The 20,537-nt window shown below is 46.7% G+C and overlaps 1 protein-coding gene across 2 annotated transcripts; it reads left to right on the forward strand.

The window, feature by feature from the left end:
• Nucleotides 1-4,490: 4,490 nt before the first annotated feature.
• Nucleotides 4,491-18,150, forward strand: LOC147081478 (uncharacterized). Of its 2 annotated transcripts, none has more exons than XR_015076597.1 (2): nt 4,491-4,770; nt 10,085-10,518. XR_015076597.1 is itself a non-coding variant. In XM_085980797.1 (2 exons), the coding sequence occupies exon 2, from the start codon at nt 16,309-16,311 to the stop codon at nt 18,028-18,030; it is 1,722 nt and encodes a 573-aa protein (XP_085836923.1). In that variant the 5' UTR covers nt 4,491-4,770; nt 14,747-16,308; the 3' UTR covers nt 18,031-18,150. The 2 variants fall into 2 exon arrangements, 1 of the variants encoding a protein (XP_085836923.1); XM_085980797.1 differs by lacking the exon at nt 10,085-10,518 and adding an exon at nt 14,747-18,150.
• The last annotated feature ends 2,387 nt before the right edge of the window (nt 18,151-20,537 follow it).

The raw sequence follows: 20,537 nt of genomic DNA on the forward strand, positions 1-20,537 counted from the left end.
AGTAGACGGCATGCCGTGACCCCAGGACCAGCCGGAGTCCACTCGCCCACCCAACACCAAAGGGGACGATACACCGGTGCCCGACCCCGCTCAAGACGCGTCGTTGGAAGCTGTAACATCGCAACCGTCGCCACGAAGATCTCGACGGCAAACGAGGCCGCCCGACAGACTCGCCTACTCGAACTTTTGATACACTTCACCCCACCGGACTTAATTTTAAACGAGGCGTGAATGTGGTAAACCACTGTAGTTCACTGTGTTCACTTGTTGTTGTTGTTGTTGTTGTTGCTGTCGTTCACTCTTGTTTCACTGTTACGTCTGACTATGCCTCAGCTGACTCCGCCCTCGGCTACCGAGTATAAGGACGGCCGCATGGCAGCTCCAGGCATTCGGTCGTCCACTAGAGGCATAGTCCTGATCTGTCTGAAGTGCAATTCAGTAGTTAATAAAAGCCTGTCGTTCTGAACTCTGCTCGGCCTCTTATTAGAATTGATAGCGCATCACAAGGAGAAAAGCAAAAGTGGCAGTCAGAGAAATCAACGGTTTAAATCAAACGTGGCCACAGTAAATAATAATTCTAATAGGTCTAAGAGCGTTAAAAAAACAAGCCTGAAGGCTTTGTGTCTTAATGCGAGGAGCATTTGTAATAAGGTGGATGAATTGGCTGCGCAAATAGAGGTAAACGAATATGATTTGGTTGGGATTACGGAAACATGGGTCAAGGATGGCCAAGACTGGGAACTCAACATCCAAGGGTATTCGATATTCAGGAAAGATAGGCAAAAAGGAAAGGGAGGTGGGGTAGCATTACTGGTTAAAGAAGGGATTAACACAATTGTAATGAAGGATATTAGCTCTGATGATGTGGAATCTGTATGGGTAGAACTGAGAAATACTAAGGGGAAAAAAACATTAGTGGGAGTGGTATATAGACCTCCAAACAGTAAGGCGGAGGTTGGGGATGGCATTAAAAGGGGAATTAAAGAAGCGTGCAATAAGGGCACAGCAGTCATCATGGGTGACTTTAATCTACATATAGATTGGGCTAACCAAATTAGTAACAATACTGTGGAGGGGGAATTCCTGGAGTGTTTACGGGATGGTTTCCTGGACCAATATGTCGAGGAACCAACCAGAGATCAGGCCATCTTAGACTGGGTATTATGTAACGAGAAAGAATTAATTAGCAATCTTGTTGTACGAGGCCCCTTGGGTCGGAGCGATCATAATATGATTGAATTCTTCATTAAGATGGAGAATGAAGTAGTTGACTCAGAGACTAGGGTCCTCAATTTAAATAAAGGAAACTACGATGGTCTGAGGAGCGAGTTGGGTAGGATTGATTGGGGAATGGCACTCAAAGGGTTGACGGTGGAGAGGCAATGGCAAACATTCAAAGACCGAATGGATGAGCTACAGAATTTGTTCATTCCAGTTTGGCATAAAAATAAAACAAAAAAGGTGACTCAACCGTGGCTAACGAGGGAAATTAGGGATAGCATAAGATCGAAGGAGAGGACATATGAATTGGCCAGAAAAAGCAATAATCCTGAGGATTGGGAGCAGTTTAAGATTCAACAAAGGAGGACAAAGGGATTAATTCAGAAAGGGAAAATAGAATATGAGAGTAAGCTTTCAGGGAACATAAAAACTGACTGTGTAAAAGCTTTCATAGATATGTGAAGAGAAAAAGATTGGTGAAGTCAAGCGTAGGTCACTTGCAGTCAGAATCAGGGGAATTTATAATGGGTAACAAAGAAATGGTAGAACAACTAAATACATATTTTGGTTCTGTCTTCACAAAGGAGGACACAAATAACCTCCCAGAAATACCGCGGATCATAGGGTCTGATGAAAGGGTGGAACTGAAAGAAATCAGTATTTGTAGGGAAATGGTGTTAGGAAAATTGATGGGACTGAAGGCCGATAAATCCCCAGGGCCTGATAATCTACATCCCAGGGTACTTAAGGAAGTGGCCCTAGAAATAATAGATGCATTGCTGATCATCTTCCAGAACTCGATAGACTCTGGAACAGTACCCATGGATTGGAGGGTAGCTAATGTTACCCCACTATTCAAAAAAAGGTTGCAGAGAAAAAGCGGGGAATTATAGACCGGTAAGCCTGACATCGGTAGTGGGGAAAATGCTAGAGTCCATTATAAAAGATGCAATAGCAGAAGACTTGGAAAGCAGTGACAGGATCGGACAAAGTCAACATGGATTTACAGAAGGTAAATCATGCTTGACTAATCTACTGGAATTTTTTGAGGATGTAACTGGTAAAATAGTTAAGGGAGAACCAGTGGATGTGGTGTATTTGGACTTTCAGAAGGCTTTCGATAAGGTCCCGCATAAGAGATTGGCGTGCAAAATTAAGGCACATGGGATTGGGGGCAAGGTATTAACTTGGATAGAGAACTGGTTGGCGGATAGAAAGCAAAGAGTTGGAATAAATGGGTCGTTTTCCGAGTGGCAGGCAGTGAATAGTGGGGTACCGCAAGGATCGGTCCTAGGACCCCAGCTGTTCACAATCTATATTAATGATCTGGGCGAGGGAATTGGATGTAATATCTCCAAATTTGCAGACGACACAAAGCTGGGTGGGAGGGTATGCTGTGAGGAGGATGTCGTGAAACTCCAGTACGATTTGGACAGGTTGGGTGATTGGGCAGAAACATGGCAAATGCACTATAATGTGGATAAATGTGAGGTTATCCACTTTGGTGGCAAAAACAGGAAGACAGATTATTATTTGAATGGCAATAGATTGGGAGAAGGGCAAGTGCAAAGAGACCTGGGTGTTATTGTGCACCAGTCGCTGAAGGTAAGCATGCAGGTGCAGCAGGCGGTTAAGAAGGCAAATGGTATGTTGGCCTTCGTAGCAAGAGGGTTCGAGTACAGGAACAAGGATGTCTTGCTACAGTTGTACAGGGCCTTGGTGAGACCGCACCTTGAGTATTGTGTGCAGTTTTGGTCGCCTTATCTGAGGAAGGACGTTCTTGCCATGGAAGGAGTGCAGCGAAGATTCACCAGGCTGATACCTGGGATGGCAGGAATGACGTATGAGGAGAGATTGGGTCGATTGGGCTTATACTCGAGTTTAGAAGATTGAGAGGGGATCTCATTGAAACCTATAAAATTCTGTCAGGCCTGGACAGGCTCGATGCAGGAAGGATGGTTCTGATGGCCGGGGAGTCCAGAACCAGGGGTCATAGTCTAAGGATAAGGGGTAAGCCATTTAGGACTGAAATGAGGAGGAATTTCTTCAGCCAGAGAGTGGTGAACCTGTGGAATTCTCTGCCACAGAGGGCGGTGGAGGCCAGTTCATTAAATATATTCAAGAGTTGGATATATTTCTTAAGGCTAAAGGGATCAAGGGATATGGGGAGAAGGCAGGGACAGGGTAGTGAATTTGGATGATCAGCCATGGTCTCATTGAATGGCGGAGCAGGCTCGTAGGGCCGAATAGCCTACTCCTGTTCCTATCTTCTATGTTTCTCTGTATTAAATTCCATCTGCCACCTGTCTGCCCATTCTCCTAGCCTTTCCATGTCCTGTTACAGTCGATTGGTATCACCCTCACTGTTTGTCACCAAATTTGGGCGTGTGGCATCGGCAAATTTAGAAATTCTACACTGCATTGCAATATCCAGGTCATTTATATGTATATGAGCAGGCTCGAAGGGCCGAATGGTTGACTCCTGCTCCTATTTCTTATGTTCTTACAAGTGCAAGTCTATCTTGAACCCACAACCTTCTGACTCTACTATCCACTGAGCCACAGCTGACTCCAGTCTTTCACACAGTTTCACCATAACTTCCTTGCTTTTTGCACTCTACGCCTCCCCTAAAGCAGGGGAGTTATGATGAATTGTTAAACAGTTTTTTTTGCAGTGACCAAGTTTGTCTGCAGGAAACAAATGTGCATGTCAAAGAAGCTTGTATTATGAAGCTTGTGCCCCTTTGCCAGGCCCGCTGCCTGCGGCCAGCTCTGTGCTGCCTGCGGCCCCTCTCCTAGATTCTGATTCCAGCACCAGCTCTGTGCTGCCTGCGGCCCCTCTCCCAGATTCCAGCCCCAGTTCTGTGCTGCCTGCGGCCTCTCTCCCAGATTCCAGCCCCAGCTCTGTGCTGCCTGCGGCCTCTCTCCCAGATTCCAGCCCCAGCTCTGTGCTGCCTGCGGCCTCTCTCCCAGATTCCAGCCCCAGTTCTGTGCTGCCTGCGGCCTCTCTCCCAGATTCCAGCTCCAGCTCTGTGCTGCCTGCGGCCTCTCTCCCAGATTCCAGCCCCAGTTCTGTGCTGCCTGCGGCCCCTCTCCCAGATTCCAGCCCCAGCTCTGTGCTGACTGAGCTGCTCTCAGCTGGGGACAGCGCGTCACAATCGGCCCCAGCGCACCTGAGCTAGAGAGGAGGCCCCGCCCCCTTGCCGCGCCGCTATTGGTTGACGGACCAGGCCGCCCAGTTCAGTCCGCCCACCTCAGCCCTCGTCCAATTGGTCAAAGCACCCGTCAGTCACAGGCCGGGCCTCCATCCTCCTGAATTGCCTCTTCCTCTGATGACGTCACAATCGGGCCCCAGCCTACCAGCGCCGGGGAGGAAGGTCCCGCCCCCTAGCCGCGCCGCCATTGATTGGAGGACCAGGCCGCCCAGTTCAGTCCTCCCAGCTTAGCCCTCTTCCTATTGGTCCGCGCTCCCGTCAGTCAGATTCACGTTGCTCCGGCTCAATCCGCTCCGTCTGACGTCCGCGGAGGTCCCGCCCGCCCGACTCTCAGGTTTGGTTTTCTCGTCTTTTACTTTATAATCTCGGTCTCCGCTCCCCCCCCCTCACCTCGACTTAAATCGATTCCCCAACAGTTGACTTTACCCCGGCCGCTGATTCCGCCTCTTCCCCGGGCCCGGCCTTCCGGCTGCTCCCCGGAGACCCCGCGCAGGCGCACTGGCAGCCTGGTGTTGTGGTGGGGCCGATTGAGCATGCGCGGCCCCGCGCCTCCACATTTAAAGGGACACCCGCCCCCTCCACATTTAAAGGGACACCCCCTCTCATGTATTCTTATGATTAAACATGGAAGAAACATAGAAGATAGGAGTAGGCCTTTCGGCCACTCGAGCCTGCTCCGCTATTCAATGAGATCATGGCTGATCATCCAAGTTAAGTACCCAGTCCCTGCCTTCGCCCCATATCCCTTGCTCCCTTTAGCCTTAAGAAATATATCCAACTCCTTCTTGAATATATTTAATGAATTGGCTTCAAGTGCCTTCTGTGGTAGAGAATTCCACAGGTTCACCTCTCTCTGGGTGAAGTAATTCTTCCTCATCTCTAAGTCTAAAGATAAGGGGTAAGCCATTTAGGACTGAGATGAGGAGGAATTTCTTCACCGAGAGTGGTGAACCTGTGGAATTCTCTACCACTGAAGGCAGTTGAGGCCAATTCATTAAATATATTCAAGAAGGAGTTAGATATTCAAGAAGGAGTTAGATATATTTCTTAAGGCTAAAGGGATCAAGGGTTATGGGGAGAAGGCAGGGACAGGGTACTGAATTTGGATGATCAGCCATGATCTCATTGAATGGCGGAGCAGGCTCGAGGGGCCGAATGGCCTACTCCTGCTCCTATCTTCTATGTTTCTAAGTTTCTATGCGACCCCTGGTTCTGGAACCCACAACCATCAGGAACATCCTCCCTGCATCTAGTCTGTCTAGTCATGTTAGAATTTTATAAGTTTCAATGAGATCCCCTCTCATTCTTCTAAACTCCAGCGAGTACAAGCCCAATCGACCCAATCTCTCCTCATACGTCATTCCTGCCATCCCAGGTATCAGTTTGGTGAATCTTCGCTGCACTCCCTCCATTGCAAGAACATCCTTCCTCCGATAAGGCGACCAAAACTGCACACAATACTCAAGGTGTTGTCTCACCAAGGCCCTGTACAACTGCAGCAAGACATCCTTGTTCCTGTGTTGAAACGGATTTTTTTGGTCCTCAATCTGGTTCAGTACAAACACTGAGTCGAATACTGGTTTAGTTCAACAGTTGTTTTATTCTGTTGTCCCGGGAGACTTACTCTGATACAGCACCGTTCTGACTCCAGCAGAGTCTCGACAGGTTCCACCAGAGCAAGCAATCTTTCATACAGTGGGTCACATTATTATACTTTACTTTTGAAAAGACATTAACACATCGTACATTCTACACCAATCCCGAGCGAGGCACGTACACAGTTTAAAGTGATGTCCTGGCCTGGCAGTTTGAAATAAAGAAGTCACAGTTCACTGGTTTATAATATAGAAAATATGCAGGTAATGGTTTCACGATCACCTAATCATTATGGTAATGCATGGTAATGTGTTTTCGGATCGCCTATTGTCAGTATACCCTTTGCACTCCACCCTACATTGTTCCACCAGCAAGGTGTGACATCGTGGGTGCCAGCCATATTAGCATTTTACTTCCTGCTGCCTTCAGTTTCTTGAATTAACATGATCATCTCTCACAATATGCAAGTGACTCAGCGATGTCGACATTGCACCACCATTTTAGGCTAACAGGGTCCTCCATTTTAGATTGGCAGGGTCCTTGGCCATGCGGAGCGAGTTGTTACCTTATCTTTGCATTCTATATTCTCATTCCCCCCTTTAATCATTCCATGATAACCATCTAAGGTACCCTGTGATTCTGGGCTTCATCCTACTGGTTCATCTCTACTTTATTGAGTCTATTATACTCCTCCTCCATTAATTCCTTCACCATCTCACTCGCTTCACCCTCTATATATTTAGTAATTCAATTTCTTCTTCTGATGATTTCCTTTTTTAATAGTCCATTACAGAAGTCCCATTTAGTCACGTTCCAGGATCCGAAAGCTTTAAGATTCTTGTCTTTGTACTGGAGAATATCTCTTCGGCACATTTCTTCAGTCGATTGAACGCCCCGCCCGCGAGCAGGATAACGCTCAGAAGCAGTAATAAGGTCCTCATCTTGATCCTCCGTGATCAATCAATGCGACTTATTAGTTATTAATCTGGAAAACAAACTGCTTACACAAGATCCAAAGTTAAAAACTTAAAGCTAAAATTTTAAAAATTAAAAATTAGAAATCGTATAATAAGTATAATAAAAGTAGGATTTTGGCAGGCCAAAACAATCCAAACACAACACCAGACCTCGTAAAACTGCAGTCACCTTTATCAAGGCCGAGCGTGAGTTCTGTAGTCTCTTATCAATTAAAATAAAATTAATGATTGTTCGTAAAATCTACTCTATACTGTACTGAAATCTACTAATTATCTCCCCCCCTTTTGATTGGTTTCTCCAATCAATTTACAATGGTGGAAGTGCACCCATGCGCTTCTTCCCTCGACCTTAGCTGCAGTCGGGGTTGTTAGTAAGACCTGATATGGACCTTCCCACCTTGGATCTAGACTTTTACGAGTCCAGTTCTTAACCATCACATACGAACCTGGTTCAATTTTTAGAGAAGCAGATAAGTCAGGAAGTTCACCATATGCAGCACGGACTTGTGAATGCAGCCTACGTAAAACCTTAGTAAGAGCCAAGACATAGGTCGTCATTTCTTCAGTCATATGGTGAAAATGCACCGTTGTAGCAGCATTTTGGTTCCAGGGAGTCTTGAGTGGTTTACCATAGATAATCTCAGCAGGGGTAAGTCGTGCTTTACCCGCGGGTGTGGTGCGGATCTGAAAGAGAGCCACAGGAAGCAATTTCAACCAGGTTAAGCCGGTTTCGGCTACCAGTTTAGCAAGTTTGTTCTTCAGAGTCTGATTGGTTCTTTCGACAAGTCCTGCAGCCTGTGGTCGATAAGCACAATGCAATTGCTGATGAATGTTCAACTGGCTACAAAGTTCCTTGTTCACTTCGGCAGTGAAGTGAGGACCGTTGTCAGAACTTAACCGAGTTGGAATACCATACCGAGGTATGATCTCTCTCAGCAATACCTTAACAACAGTAGAGGCTTTATTGTCTGTGGTTGGATATGCCTCGATCCATTTACTAAATACATCTACAATGACAAGTACGTATTTGTAACACTGACATCTTTCCAACTCAATGTAGTCCATTTGCAGGGTCTCAAAGGGACCCTCCGGTAAAGGGGTTTTTCCCCATTCGCAAGACACTCCCTTTCCAGGGTTGTGTTGTTGACAAGTCAGGCATCGATCGCTAATGTTCTGTGCTATTGCTTGAAGCCTTGGATGCCACCAAGTACTTAGAAGCACATCACTCACTGCCCTGGCACCACAATGAGTTGCAAAGTGTACACATTCAATAACCCAAACAGCTAGCTCCTCAGACATGCAAGTCTGTTCCGCGGGAGTAGTCCAGAGTTTTGATAAAGGGTTATATACACATCCCAATTCTCCCCACAAATGCTTATCATAGAGTCATAGAGTCATAGAGTTTTACAGCACAGAAAGAGGCCCTTCGGCCCATCGTGTCTGCGCCGCCCATCCATCCCTGTCCAGTCTAATCCCATTTTCCAGCATTTGGTCCATAGCCTTGTATGCAATGGCATTTCAAGTGCTCATCCAAATGCTTCTTGAATGTTGTGAGGGTTCCTGCCTCTACCACCCTTTCAGGCATTGAGTTCCACATTCCAACCACCCTCTGGGTGAAAAAGTTCCTCCTCAAATCCCCTCTAAATCTCCTGCCCCTTACCCTGAATCTATGCCCCCTTGTTATTGACCCCCCTACTAAGGGGAAAAGTTCCTCTTTGTCTACCCTATCTATGCCCCTCATCATTTTGTACACCTCAATCAGGTCCCCCCCCAGCCTTCTTTGCTCCAAGGAAAACAACCCCAGCCTGTCCAGCCTCTCTTCATAGCTGAGGCGCTCCATCCCAGGTAACATCCTGGTGAATCTTCTCTGCACCCTCTCCAAAGCAATCACATCCTTCCTATAGTGAGGCGACCAGAACTGCACACAGTACTCCAGCTGTGGCCTCACCAGCGTTTTGTACAGTTCCATCATAACCTCCCTGCTCTTATATTCTATGCCTCGGCTAATGAAGGCAAGTATCCCATATGCCTTTTTAACCACCTTATCTACCTGTTCCGCTGCCTTCAGGGATCTATGTACATGTACACCAAGGTCCCTCTGACCCTCTGTACTTCCTAGGGTCCTACCACTCATTGTGTATTCCCTTGCCTTATTTGTCCGTCCAAAATGCATCACCTCGCACTTTTCAGGGTTAAATTCCATTTGCCACTTTTCCGCCCATCTGACCAACCCGTTTATATCGTCCTGTAGCCTGAGGCTTTCCTCCTCACAATTTACCACCCCACCAATTTTCGTGTCATCTGCGAAGTTACTGATCATACCTTTTACGTTCACATCCAAATCAATAATGTAGACCATAAACAGCAAGGGACCCAGCACCGATCCCTGCGGTACCTCACTGGACACAGGCTTCCAGTCACAAAAACAACCTTCGACCATCACCCTCTGCCTTCTGCCACTCAGCCAGTTTTGGATCCAATGTGCCAAGGCACCCTGGATCCCATGGGCACTTACCTTCTTGACCCGTCTCCTATGCGGGACTTTATCGAAAGCCTTACTGAAATCCATGTATACCACATCCACTGCACTACCCTCATCCACACACCTAGTCACCCCCTTGAAAAATTCAATCAAATTGGTCAGACATGATCTTCCCTTGACAAAGCCATGCTGGCTATCCCTGATTAATCCTTGCTTCTCCAAGTGGAGACTAATTCTGTCCCTCAGAATTTTTTCCAATAATTTCCCTACCACTGATGTTAGGCTCACTGGCCTGTTATTCCCTGGTTTATCCCTACTACCCTTCTTGAATAATGGTACTACGTTAGCTGTTCTCCAGTCCTCTGGCACATCCCCTGTGGCCAGAGAGGTTCTGAAAATTTGTGTCAAAGCCCCTGCAATCTCCTCCTTTGCCTCATACAGCAGCCTGGGATACATCTCGTCCGGGCCTGGGGATTTATCCACTTTTAAGCCTGCTAAAACTGCTAGTACCTCCTCCCTCTTGATGCTAATATGTTCAAGTATATCACAGTCCCCCTGCCCGATTTTTATGTCTACATCGTCCTTCTCCATAGTGAACACAGATGCAAAAAATCTGAGATAAAGGCACTTTGTAATGCATGGAGAAAAAGTCAGAAGGATCAAACAAGGTCATAAGATGGCTAACGAGGGAGCAAGACTTTTTACCAGGTGTTAGAGGATTAATTACTGCCACGTCGGCAAAACGAGAGGGAAAAGGGTATAAAGGTACAGGTTTTGAACATTGAAAGCAGCGCACCGTGTAACCAGAGATTGATAGGAGCTTCGGTCAACAGAACACAGCAAGATCCCAAGGAAGCGCGCATGGGTCAACGGAACACAGCAAGATACATCAGGAGACTTGTGCCGCGGACACTCGGAAGGAACGCCGGGGTTTCAACGATCAGACTGTGACTATCTTCTTGTTAAGTACTACTTGTTTGTGCTGGCTGTTTAATGCTTAATAAACCTGTTTTACTGATACACAATATACCTGGACCCAGAGTGGTTTGTGTAGTCACGGACTGTTTTACTGACACACAATATACCTGGACCCAGAGCGGTTTGTGTAGTCACGGACTGTTTTACTGATACACAATATACCTGGACCCAGAGCGGTTTGTGTAGTCACGGACTGTTTTACTGATACACAATATACCTGGACCCAGAGCGGTTTGTGTAGTCACAGACTTTCTTACTGATAGATGGTTACAGTGAGGGGGTGGTGTGTACCGAGAGTGCTACAGTGAGGGGCATGGTGTATATCAGGGTTGTACAGTGAGGGGTGAAGGGTATATCAGATTGTTATAATGATGGGTGTGGTTAAATCAGAATTTTTCAGTGAAGGGTGTGGGGAACAATGAGTGTTGTGGGTTTTACCAGTGTGTTAGTGTGAGAGGTGTGTGGTATTTAAGAGAGTGGGGTCTATCTGTGTGTTTCAGTGAGGGGTGCTGGGTATATCAGAGTGTAATGAGTTATACCAGAGTGTTAGAGTGAGGGTTGTGGTGTATGTCAGAGTTTTACAGTGAGGGATCTGGGTTTTATCAGAGTGTTATATTGAGGGGTGTGGGGTATATCAGAGGGTTAAAGTGAGGTGAGTGGGATATATCCGAGGGTCAGAGTGAAAGGTTTGGGATACCTAAGAGAGGATTAAAGTGACGGGTATATCAGAGTGTTAAAGTGAATGCTGTGGGGAATATCAGAGCATTACAAGTGAGGGGTGTGGGGTATATCACAATTTTCAACTGAGGGATGTGGCGTATAACAGTGTTACAGTGAGGTGTCTGTGGTATATCAGAGTGTTACATTAAGGGGTGTGGTGTATGTCAGAGGGTGTTACAGTGAGGGGCGTGGGGTGTATCAGCGTGTTACAGTGAGGAGTGTGCGAAATATCGGATTGTTATATTGATGGGTGTGGGTTATATCAGAATGTTTCAGTGAGGGGTGTCGGATGTATCATCAGCGTGTTACAGTGAGGGATGTTCGATATCTAGTAGAGTTTCAATGAGAGGTGTAGGGTATATCAGAATGTTATATTGAGAGGTTTGTGGTATTTAAGTCAGTGGGTTGTATCTGAGTGTTGTAGTGAGGGATGCTGGGTATATCAGAGTATAGTGAGGTATACCAGAGTGTTAGTGAGGGGTGTTGAGTTTGTCAGAGTATTACTGTGAGGGGTCTGGGTTTACATCAGATTGTTACATTGGGGTGTGAGTGGTATATCAGAGTGTTAATGTGAGGTGAGTGGGGTATATTGATGTGTTATTGAGAGGGGTTTGGGACATGTAAGTGAGGATTAAAGTGAGGGGTCTATCAGAGTGTCACAGTGAGTGGTGTCGGGTGTATCAGAGTGTTACAGTGAAGGGTGTGGGGTAAATCAGAGTGTTAAAAGTGAGGTGAGTGGGATAGATCTGTGGGTCACAGTGAGAGGTTTGGTATAACTAAGAGAGGATTAAGGTGAGGGGTGTATCAGAGTGTTAAAGTGAATGCTGTGGGGAATATCAGCGTTACAGAGAGGGGTATGGGGTATATCAGAGCGTTGCAGTGAGGTGTATGGTGTATATCAGTGTTACAGTGAGGGGCGTGGGGTATATCACAGTTTTCAACTGAGGGATGTGGGGTATAACAGAGTGTTACAGTGAGGGGTGGTGTATATCCGAGGGTGTTACATTGAGTGGCGTGTGGTGTATCAGAGAGTTACAGTGAGGGGTGTGTGGTATATCAGATTGTTATAGTGATGGGTGTGGGTTATATCAGATTGTTTCAGTGAGGGGTGTGGTGTATATCAGAGTGTTACAGTGAGGAGTGTGGAGTGTTACAGTGAGGAGTGTGGAGTGTTACAGTGAGGAGTGTGGGGTATATCAGTGTTACAGTGAGGGGTGTGGGGTATATCAGTGTTACAGTGAGGGGTGTGGGGTATATCACATTGTTATGGTGATTCGTGTGGGTTATATCAGAATGTTTCTGTGAGAGGGATAGAGTACCTCAGGGTGTTACACTGAGGGTGTGGGTTAGATTCGTGTTACATTCAGGGGTGTGGGGTATATCAGTGTTACAGTCAGGGGTGTGAGGTATATCGGTGTGTTACAGTGAGGGATGTGGACTATATCGGTGTGCTACAGTGAGGGACGTGGAGTATATCTATGTTACAATAAGGTGTGTGTGGGGTACATAAGATTATTACAGTCAGGGGAGTGGGTTTACAAGAGTGTTACAGAGAGTGGTTTGGAGTATATCAGAGTGTTACAGTGAGGGGTGTAGGGTATATCTGAGTGTTACAGTGTGGCATGTGCGGTATATCAGTGTTACAGTGAGGGGTGTAGGGTATATCTGAGTGTTACAGTGTGGCATGTGCGGTATATCAGAGTGTTACAGTGAGGGGTGTAGGGTATATCAGAGTGTTACAGTGAGGAGTGTGGGGTGTATCAGAATGTTAGTGAGGAGTGTGGGGAATATCCGAGGATGTTAGTGAGGGGCGTGGGATATATCAGTGATAAATTCAGGGGCGTGGGGTATATCAGAATGTTATAGTGAGGGATGTGGGGTATATCAGTGTGTTACAGTGAGAGGTTTATGGTATTTAAGAGAGTGGGTTGTATCTGAGTGTTTCAGTGAGGTGTGCTGGATATATCAGAGTGTAGTGAGGTATACCAGAATTTTAGTGTGAGGGTTGTGGGGTATATAAGAGTTTTACAATGATCAGTTTTGGTTATATCAGAGTGTAACATTGAGGGGTGTGGGGTGCATCAGTGTGTTAAAGTGGGGTGAGTTGGGTTTATCGATCTGTTACAGTGAGAGGTTTGGGATATGTAAGAGTGGATTAAAGTGTGGGATATATCAGAGTGTTACAGTGAGGGGTGTGAGGTATATCAGAGACTTACAGTGAGGAGTGTGGTGTATATCAGAGATTTGCAGTGAGGGGTGTGGGGTATATCTGTTACAGTGAGGGGTGTGGGGTATATCAGTGTGTTACAGTGAGGGATGTGGGGTATATCAGTATTTACAGTGAGGTGTGGGGTGTATGAGAGAGTTACAGTGAGGGGTGTGTGGAATATCAGTGTGTTACAGTGAGGAGTGTGGGGTGTATGAGAGAGTTACAGTGAGGAGTGTGGTGTATATCAGAGTGTTACAGTGAGGAGTGTGGGGTGTTCGTGAGAATACCAAGGTCAAGGAAATAGAAACCAGAAACTGCGAAGGCAGCAAGAAGTAAAATAAAAAGGCTAAACTGATCTTTGGCTGCTAATATGGCTGGCGCCCACAAATGTCACACCTTGCTGTTAGGAACAATATAAGTCAGTGTGCAGAAGTTATACAGACAATAGGCGATCAGAAAACGCATTACCATGATTGCAAACGCATTACCATAATGTTTAGGTGATCGTGAGCACATTACCAGGATATTTACTTAACTGTAACCCATTCAGTTAAATGTGACTTCTTTATTTCAAACTGCCAGGCCAGGAAATCAAATTAAATGTATACGTGCACAGCTCAGGATTGGCTCAGAATGTGCGATGTGTTAATGTCTTCTCAAATGCAAGTATAATAATGTAGCACACGGTATGGCAAATTGCTTGCTCTGTTGGATTCGCAGACTCTTGCAGGAGTCGGTGTCGATATATCAGAGTAAGACTCCGCGGATAATAAATCGTTTGAATTCTCCAGTTGTTCGACTCGGTGTTTACTGAACCAGACTGAGGGTAAAAGAATCCGTTCTAACATTCGAATAAAATTTTGCTGGACAAGATTTTGCTGGAAAAGACACAAACAACAAATTCGCTGACTGGGACTAATTGAATCTCTGCACAGTGAGACATGCCACGCTTACGCATGGCTGGAACAAAGTTCGTCTCGTGTCCTGACTGGGACTAATTAGATCACTGAGGACTAACAAGGTTCACTGGTATCCTATCATCGAACTAATCACTTGTATCCTATCATCGAACTAATCACATTCCGCCGGGGAACAAGACGGAACGAAGATCTGAAGAGGCAGAATTGGCAACACAAGTGTGTAAACTCCTGACTGGAGGAAAATAACGATATGCGCTAATAAACGAATTGATTGGATGAATGTAAATGATCTAAAACCAACTTCTTGGAATTGTATATAAGCTCGGCACGTACTACAATCGGGGAGACGGTGCTCTCGCAGACCGCGTGGTTGCAGACGCTTCTCCCAGAGCTCCGTCATTTAATAAAGTTGTCTCTCTTACTCAAAGTCTAGTTTCCGAGGAATCATTTTTCCTACAACAAATTGGCGCTGCAAGCAGGGCGCCACGGAGCTGAACAATCGTACGAATCAGTGACCAGGGTGAGTAGTCAGATTTTTGACCGGCCATAAATCAGAGACACTCGACAAGGCGACTGAACGGCGAAGCAGCACCAAAACGAATCTGGGACACAGACTGAGTGGGTAAGAGACACTACTTGATTTGTATGTGTGTATTTGTACTTGTGTAATAGTAACTAAGTAAAACCTCGGATCAGGAGGACACTTGTCTCAGACACCTAGCCTCAGGCCGGTTGTTAAGAGGGCAAATGCCCCACGCGAAGGCCAGGACCATGAAGTAGGTGCCGAGACTCCAAGGTGTTCTAAAGTCGTGATACTAGTCGAGTATGGTTAACATTTTTCTGCATTATATCATGTTGCTAAGTGAACTAGGAGATTATTAGTGTCGGTGTTGTAGGACCCTGATCAGGTAAACCGGCACCGGGGAGGGGTAGAAACCCCGTCCAACAAGCAAGCGTTACACGTCCGGGCAGTTTTGAGAGAAAGACAAACCCGGACCTCTGAGAACGCTGGCATAGAGTGCGACAAGAAGCTCGGGTATTCTTGGAAGGAAAGTATAGGGGGGCTCTCTAAGGAACAGATCCCAGACACGAAGGAACGATCGGTGAAGCAGCGGCGATGTCAGGTGAGGAAGTTAAGAGGGGACCTTCGGGCTCCCTCACATATTCTTATATGACAAACCGACAGTCGTTAATTAAGAAGATGCAGAAAGACGGGTGGGATGTGTCACAGACTTTAGAACTCCAGAGAAGCTGGTTGACTAAACAGACAAAGGATAAAACCAAGAAAGCAGGAGTGTTATTAGTACACCAACTAGCAGGACTCATTGAACAAGTAAACGTAATAAAGAAAGTTGCACAAGACAAAATACAGATGGTTACGGAACTAGAGACAAAGGCGAAATGTCAAGCAAAGATTATAAAGGAATTAGAGTGTAAGGTATACGAGGGGGGGCGAATGGGGACTTGTCCAGACACCACCTCCCTTCCCCCATATTACAGTGCAGAACCAACAGCCCCTGCAGGCGAGGGGGACGTTGAAATAGTCTAGATGGCTCCTGTGAGTCGGGGCGGGACATTGGCTAATCCCACCGCCAGTACCCAATAAAGGCGGAGGCCAGGAAGGCAGTCGTGGACATAGTGAAGGGGCTAGTAGAAAGGGGTATCCTGAGGGAAACCACGACCACTACTAATTCCCCCACATGGCCAGTAGAGAAACCTGATGGGAGCTATAGGTTGATTATAGACTATACGGCCCTCAACAGGGTCACTCCTAAATTACACCCCATCGTTGCCAGCCCCTCAACAATTTTGAATGGGCTATCCCCTGAACAGAAGATATTCACCGTTTTAGACATAGCTAACGGATTCTGGGCACTCCCATTAGATCCGGAATCACGAGAAATTTGCATTCACAGTAGGGGATAAACAATATACGTGGACCCGATTGCCACAGGGATTCCATAATAGCCCAGCTATTTTTCACCGCGTCATGAGTGATATCCTAAAACAGATAGAAGTACCTAAAGGAAGCACTATTTTGCAGTATGTCGACAACATACTAATAGCCTCGGAAACGAAGGCAGACCATCTGGCAACCCTATATTTAGTACTAAGGGCCCTAGAGACGGCTGGCCTCAAGGTAAGCCCTAAAAAAGCACAGATAGGAAAAACTCAGGTCCTATACCTGGGACATCTAATCTCCCAAGGACTTAAAGAAATGCCACAGGACAGGAAACACGCTGTCCAGGGCATGCCGAGACCCGTAACAGTACTTGGAGACAGGAAGGTACTGGGGCTCTTTAATTACAGTCGAAATTTTATCCCGGGGTTCGCTAAATTAGCAGAACCTATACAAAGATTAGTGAAAGGGGGTAAACCCGCATTGGAACCGATAGATTGGGGACCGGAACAAGAGGAAGCTTATACTCAACTAAAGTCTGAGCTAGTATCAGCCCCAGGGCTAGGACTGCCAGATATGAGTAAGGACTTCCACATACATTGCAACAATGAAGAAGGGTTTTACACAGCAGTAGTTACACAGGATCATGGGGATAAAAGAAGGCCCGTCGCCTACTATTCCACAGTGGAGGGACTGGTAGTCACAGGGCTCTCCCGGTGCATAGCTGCATTGGATTGTGCGGCTTGGGCAGTAAAGGTTAGTGAGCCAATAGTAATGACAGGAAACGTTATATTGCACACTAAACACACTCTGGTAGAGATGCTGAATACCGGGAAATTAAGATCCGTCTCGAACATGAGACATGCCAAGTGGGAGGCCGTCCTCCTCCCTCCGAGTAAAGCAGTAACCATTGTTAGAGACACAGGGGAGAACCCGGCAGAAGGAATACTGGGAACTGGGGAGCCCCACAACTGTGGGGACGTAGATATGAACCTGGATGAAGATAGGATAAAAGACACCCCTTTAGTGACAGCGGAAGAGACGTTGTACGTAGATGGTTCACGCAAGTATGTAGATGGGCTGCCCCGAATAGGGTGGGCGATGGTTAATGGCGAATTAAAAACTGTAGAGTCAGGATGGATTGATGGAGGCCTATCGGCCCAAGTGGCAGAGCTAGTGGCTCTCACCAGGGCACTAGAGTTGTCAGAGAATAAAATCGTGAACATTTACACAGATAGTAGGTATGCCTTTGGGGTGGTCCACGATTATATGACTGCATGGGGTAGGAGGGGATTCATTACTACGGGAGGCAATCCCATAAAACACCAGCTGAGGATAGAAGCCCTCCTAGAAGCTAGCGACAAACTCCAACAGGTAGCAGTAATTAAGATTAAGGCACATCAGAGGGAACCGGACCAGACTAGCCCAGACTGGTTAAATCACCAGGGGAACCAGGCTGCGGACCAAGCAGCACAAAGGGTGCTAGAGCAAGAAAGGATTGAAGAAGTACCAATAGCCGCTGTGAGCAGCTCCGAGGACGAGATAAGTATTGACGAACTCCATGAGGACACCCCCGACGTCGAAAAAGGTACGTGGGAAGAACAAGGCGCAAAGCGGGGAAGCGATAATGTCTGGCGAAAGGATAACAGGGTAATGGCCCCCAAGTGCATTCAAAATACGCTATTAGAACTCCACCATGGGCTTGTACACTCAGGGAGAGAAGCGATGATGGGAAGCCTCAGCAAAGAATGGTGGCGGAAGGGGATGGGAAGAGATATCGCTGGGGCAGTCGGGAGAGCAGGAGGCCAGTAACTGGTGAGTTTAAAAGCTCACCTTTCGCGGGCTTTTTCTTTCACAGCTGGTGCAGTCGGGAGAGCAGGAGGCCAGTAACTCTTATATAGGTGGAGCTGTTGCTAAACCCGAAACACTACAGTGTAGTGTCTCCCACCCTTCCACCTCCTCTAACCTTTTAGGGGTTAGGGGAAGTTGAAAAGGTAGGTTCAATTTATTTTATTTCAGGAGCCTAACCTAGGTGGAAAAGGTTCCAGGACAGGAGGCGGCAGTGAAAATACAACACCAGAAAACAGGTAGGTGACTGGTTGGTGAGTACTTTCACAAACTTATTCTAAGTAGAATTCAATAATTAAGCTAAATCGTAGTAAATGAAAGGGTATTGTAAGGGTTAAGTCATGGAAGGGCAGTTCGGACCCGTGTCATGCTCCTCCTGTGCCATGTGGGAAATCAGGGACACTGTCCCTGACAACTATGTGTGCAGGAAGTGTGTCCAGCTGCAGCTCCTAGCGGACCGCATGGCGGCGCTGGAGCTGCGAATGGACTCACTCTGGAGCATACGCGATGCTGAGGATGTTGTGGATAGCACATTCAGTGAGTTGGTCACACCGCAGGTAAAGGCTAGCTCAGACAGTAAATGGGTGACCAAAAGGCAGGGTAAAGGCAGGAAGGTAGTGCAGGAGTCACCTGCGGTCATCTCCCTCCAAAACAGGTTTACCGTTTTGGGTACTGTTGGGGGAGATGACTTATCAGGGGAAGGCACCAGCAGCCAGGTTCAGGGCACCATGACTGGCTCTGCTGCACAGAAGGGCGGGAAAAAGAGGGATAGGGCTATAGTGATAGGGGATTCAATTGTAAGGGGGATAGATAGGAGTTTCTGTGGCCGAGACCGAGACTCCAAGATGGTATGTTGCCTCCCTGGTGCAAGGGTCAAGGATGTCTCGGAGCGGGTGCAGAGCATTCTGAAGGGGGAGGGGGATCAGCCAGTTGTCGTGGTACATGTAGGTACCAATGATGTAGGTAAAAAGAGGGAGGAGGTCCTACAAGCTGAATTTAGGGAGTTAGGAGCTAAATTGAAAAGTAGGACCTCAAAGGTAGTAATCCCTGGATTGCTACCAGTGCCACGAGCTAATAAGTTTAGAGAGAGTAAGATAGATAAGCTAAATACGTGGCTTGAGCAGTGGTGCAAGGGAGAGGGATTTAAATTCTTGAGGCATTGGAAGCAGTTCTTGGGGAGGAGTGACCTGTACCAAGGGGACGGTCTACACCTGAACTGTGAGGGAGCCGATGTCCTCGGGGTAATATTTTCTAGGGCGGTTCGGGAGGATTTAAACTAATTTGGCAGGGGGATGGGAACCTAGGTAGTGGAAAAGAGGGAAGTCATATGAAGTCAGAAATAGATGGTAGAAAGGTCATAGAGTAATACAGCACGGATAGAGGCCCTTCGGACCATCGTGTCCGCGCCGGCCATCAAGCCCTGTCTAATCTAATCCCATATTCCAGCATTTGGCCCGTAGCCTTGTATGCTATGGCATTTCAAGTGCACATCCAAATGCTTCTTAAATGTTGTGAGGGTTTCTGCCTCCACAACCCTTTCAGGCAGTGAGTTCCAGACTCCAACCACCCTCTGGGTGAAAAAGTTCTTTCTCAAATCCCCTCTAAACCTCCCGCCCTTTACCTTGAATCTATGCCCCCTAGTTATTGACCCCTCTACTAAGGGAAAAAGCTCCTCAGCATCCATCCTATCTATGCCCCTCATAATTTTGTACACCTCAATCATGTCCCCCCTCAGCCTCCTCAGCTCCAAGGAAAACAAACCCAACCTGCCCAGTCTCTCTTCATAGCTGAAGCGCTCCAGCCCTGGTAACATCCTGGTGAACCTCCTCTGCACCCTCTCTAACGCGATCACATCCTTCCTGTAGTGTGGCGACCAGAACTGCACACAATATTCCAGCTGTGGCCTAACCAGTGTTTTATACAGCTCCATCATAATATACAGCTCCATCATTGAGAAGCAATAAGCAAAGGAGAGAAACACAAAGGGCCAAACTAATTCATAATGAGAGTGTGAAAAAAGCAAGCCTGAAGGCTTTGTATCTTAATGCTAGAAGCATTAGGAACAAGGTGGATGAATTAGTTGTGGAAATAGAGGTAAACAAGTATGATTTGATTGGGATTACAGAAACGTGGCTGCAGGGTGGGCAAGGCTGGGAACTTAACATCCAGGGATATACAATATTTAGGAAGGATCGGCAAAAAGGTAGGGGAGGTGGGGTAGCATTGCTGGTAAAGGAGGGGATTAATGCAATGGAAAGGAAGGATATTAACTCGGATGAAACGGAATCTGTATGGGTAGAAATGATAAATAGCAAGGGGAGGAAAACCTTAGTGGGTGTGATATATAGGCCTCCAAATAGTAATATGGAGGTGAGGGAAGGCATAAAAAGGGAAATTAGAGAAGCGTGCGATAAGAGCACAGCTGTCATCATGGGTGACTTTAATTTACATATTGATTGGACTACCCAAAT

Source organism: Somniosus microcephalus, unplaced genomic scaffold (assembly GCF_052327205.1).
Source record: "Somniosus microcephalus isolate GS21.2 unplaced genomic scaffold, FLI_Smic_1.0 scaffold555, whole genome shotgun sequence".
Lineage (NCBI taxonomy): Eukaryota > Metazoa > Chordata > Chondrichthyes > Squaliformes > Somniosidae > Somniosus > Somniosus microcephalus.

What these genes read in the sequence shown, in the direction of transcription:
- LOC147081478 (XM_085980797.1), top strand. Translation starts at nt 16,309, where the DNA reads ATGAGTGATATCCTAAAACAGATAGAAGTACCTAAAGGAAGCACTATT.